Source organism: Notothenia coriiceps, unplaced genomic scaffold, assembly GCF_000735185.1.
Source record: "Notothenia coriiceps isolate Sejong01 unplaced genomic scaffold, NC01 NC01_scaffold00001818, whole genome shotgun sequence".
Lineage (NCBI taxonomy): Eukaryota > Metazoa > Chordata > Actinopteri > Perciformes > Nototheniidae > Notothenia > Notothenia coriiceps.
Window position 1 is genome coordinate 1,621 of NW_011334519.1, and position 2,541 is coordinate 4,161.

At 40.3% G+C, this 2,541-nt stretch overlaps 1 protein-coding gene across 1 annotated transcript; it reads left to right on the forward strand.

Moving 5' to 3' along the window:
- The first annotated feature begins 1,642 nt into the window (after positions 1 to 1,642).
- LOC104963946 (xanthine dehydrogenase/oxidase-like) lies at positions 1,643 to 2,264 on the forward strand. Its single transcript, XM_010792645.1, has 3 exons — positions 1,643 to 1,793; positions 1,879 to 1,960; positions 2,142 to 2,264. Exons 1-3 carry the CDS (start codon positions 1,669 to 1,671, stop codon positions 2,262 to 2,264), a joined length of 330 nt encoding a protein of 109 aa, XP_010790947.1. The 5' UTR covers positions 1,643 to 1,668.
- Positions 2,265 to 2,541: the final 277 nt, after the last annotated feature.

The following is a 2,541-nucleotide window of genomic DNA, read 5'->3' on the forward strand; positions in this document are numbered from 1 at the left end:
CAGGCTAAATTAGCAGCATAACATTGAATTGATGTCATATTTTTCTTGTTAATTCAATTTTTTTTACATTAAGGGGTAATTTAAAAACTACGCTGATGGATATTATAAGGATTTTTAATTCAAATTCCCAAGGTAAATCAAAAGTAGTGCGGAGGTGTGACCAAAAAATCAATTTCTATTTATTCTTTCTGAGTTCACCTTGTGTAAAAACATGGAAACGAGTTAAATTAGATCTGTGGTTTTGAAAGATTATGCCAAAAATCTCCCTTTTCCTCTGATAAGGGGGAGGCATGCAAGCCTTTACTTTTTTTGTTGCTGCGTAGAAGTTTTTTATGGCTGTGAAATCAAGCAGAATGAGGGCAGGGTACATTAAGAGCAAGTCTATAAAAATACCTCCTGCAAATCCAATCTGCTTTATGAAAGATTACCCCTTTCTGTCACATTTTATTGAGCTTTATTTGGATGAAAACTCAGATTTATTTGTCCTTTTATCTGCCTGTTTTTCTGGGAGAGGTGTGTGCTTTTTTAGTTGGACGAAAGCCAATGCACTGCTGTTGTTTTTGTTGTTGTTGTTGTTTGGCAGGCTGTGAGTTTGGCAGCAGTGTTGTTCCTGTTTCTCCATGTGGGGGATAAAGAAACATGTAGTCACAGCTCGGACTCAGTGAAGCACTTCTTCTGAAGTATTTCTATTTAAAACGATCAATAAAAGGTTCAGTTCACAGAACAATCTTAGAAAATGCAGTGTCTTATGATAGGAAGTTTTGAAAACACGAGCATTAAGAATAGGAAACAATCGGTAAAATGCGGATTATTATTCAAGTAAAGGCTTTAAAATCGTTGAATTAGCAACTGTTTTATCTTAAAAATGAACTGTGCATGCATTAGAGGATGAATATACACACTTTTGACCCTCCCTGCTTCCCGTCCTATTACGGGAATGTCATCGAGGACGAAGAGCTCAGACTGACGCTTAAGCAGATCTTTGATTTTGCAGCCTGGTGTTTGTAAGCGTAGAGTAAACAGATACTTTAATGAGGACAGGAAGTGATCAGGAAAAAACATCCAGCCTCGTTGAACCTTTATTTCATTTAATTGTTTATGCATTTCTTTGATTTGTGCTGTAGTTTAATAGAAAGAACGGAAGTTAGACGATAAATAGAGTGCTGCTTAGAAGACGTATTTCTGTAGGCCAAGCAGGAAGTTATCACCCTTATTAAAAACCATTGGAATTTGGGTTAATAAAGAAATTAGCCTCCGTGGCAAACAAATGTTTATGATACTTTTATTAAGCTAGATAATCATCCCAAATAAACACCACTTTTAGTATTTTGAAGCATACAATAAAAGCTAAAGGCAGCTAATGTTAGGATGTAAAGGAACTACAGCACGGTCACATGACTTCACGTCACCACCGCTAAGCTAAAGGTGGCTAATGTTGGGCTATAAAGGAACTACAGCACGGTCACATGACTTCACGTCACCGCCGCTAAGCTAAAGGTGGCCAATGTTGGGTGTGATGACGTTTAGTCGTCTCATTTAGACTCTTGTTAGCAGCACTTTTTTTAAAATGGGGTGTTTACTGACATATTTTATGTCCTAGAACCAACCGTTAAAATCTCACTCAGTAAACCGTTGACTTCCCTGCAGGTGCGTCGGTTGAACCTGTACATGGAGGGCCAGTCGACGCCCTATAACCAGATCCTGGGTCAGTTCACGTTGGACCGCTGCTGGGACGAGTGCATGTTCCGCTCCGAGTACCAACAGCGCCGCACCGCCATCGAACTCTACAACAGGTAACAAGAAGGAGAGAAATCTGGAAATATTTGTACGTTTTTCGTTGGTTAAAATGAACTCTTTCTTTGTTTTTCGCCTCATCAGACAGAACCGATGGACAAAGCGAGGCCTTGCCATCGTTCCAACAAAGTTTGGCATCAGCTTCACCGCCCTCTTCCTCAACCAGGTGAGATCCAACAACACAGACTCACAAACAATGGAAGACTGACATTTGGGGCTTTTAGGACTTCACGAATTCCCGTTATTGTGTGTGTGTGTGTGTGTGTGTGTGTGTGTGTGTGTGTGTGTGTGTGTGTGTGTGTGTGTGTGTGTGTGTGTGTGTGTGTGTGTGTGTGTGTGTGTGTCAGGCCGGCGCTCTGGTTCACATCTATACTGACGGCTCTGTGTTGTTGACTCACGGCGGGACGGAGATGGGACAAGGACTCCACACCAAGATGGTCCAGGTACCTGAACACAGCACCACCATCTAGTGGCCATTAGTGGAGCAGCAGCTTTAGACGCTTCATTTGACTGAGGAGGGTTGAACCCACAAATATAATTGTGTTGTTGGGATTTATTAGATAAGATAAATATATGAATTCAGTAAGATATATTGAAAATAAATGTTCAAAAGGTTTGACTGAAATTACGTAAAAAATAAATAAATATTGAAATTAGTTAAAGAGCATCTTGCAGGAATTATTCGGTACGGGCCCTTCGGTTCGGTACACGTGTGTACCGAAGTGTACCGAACGAATATAACGTTAA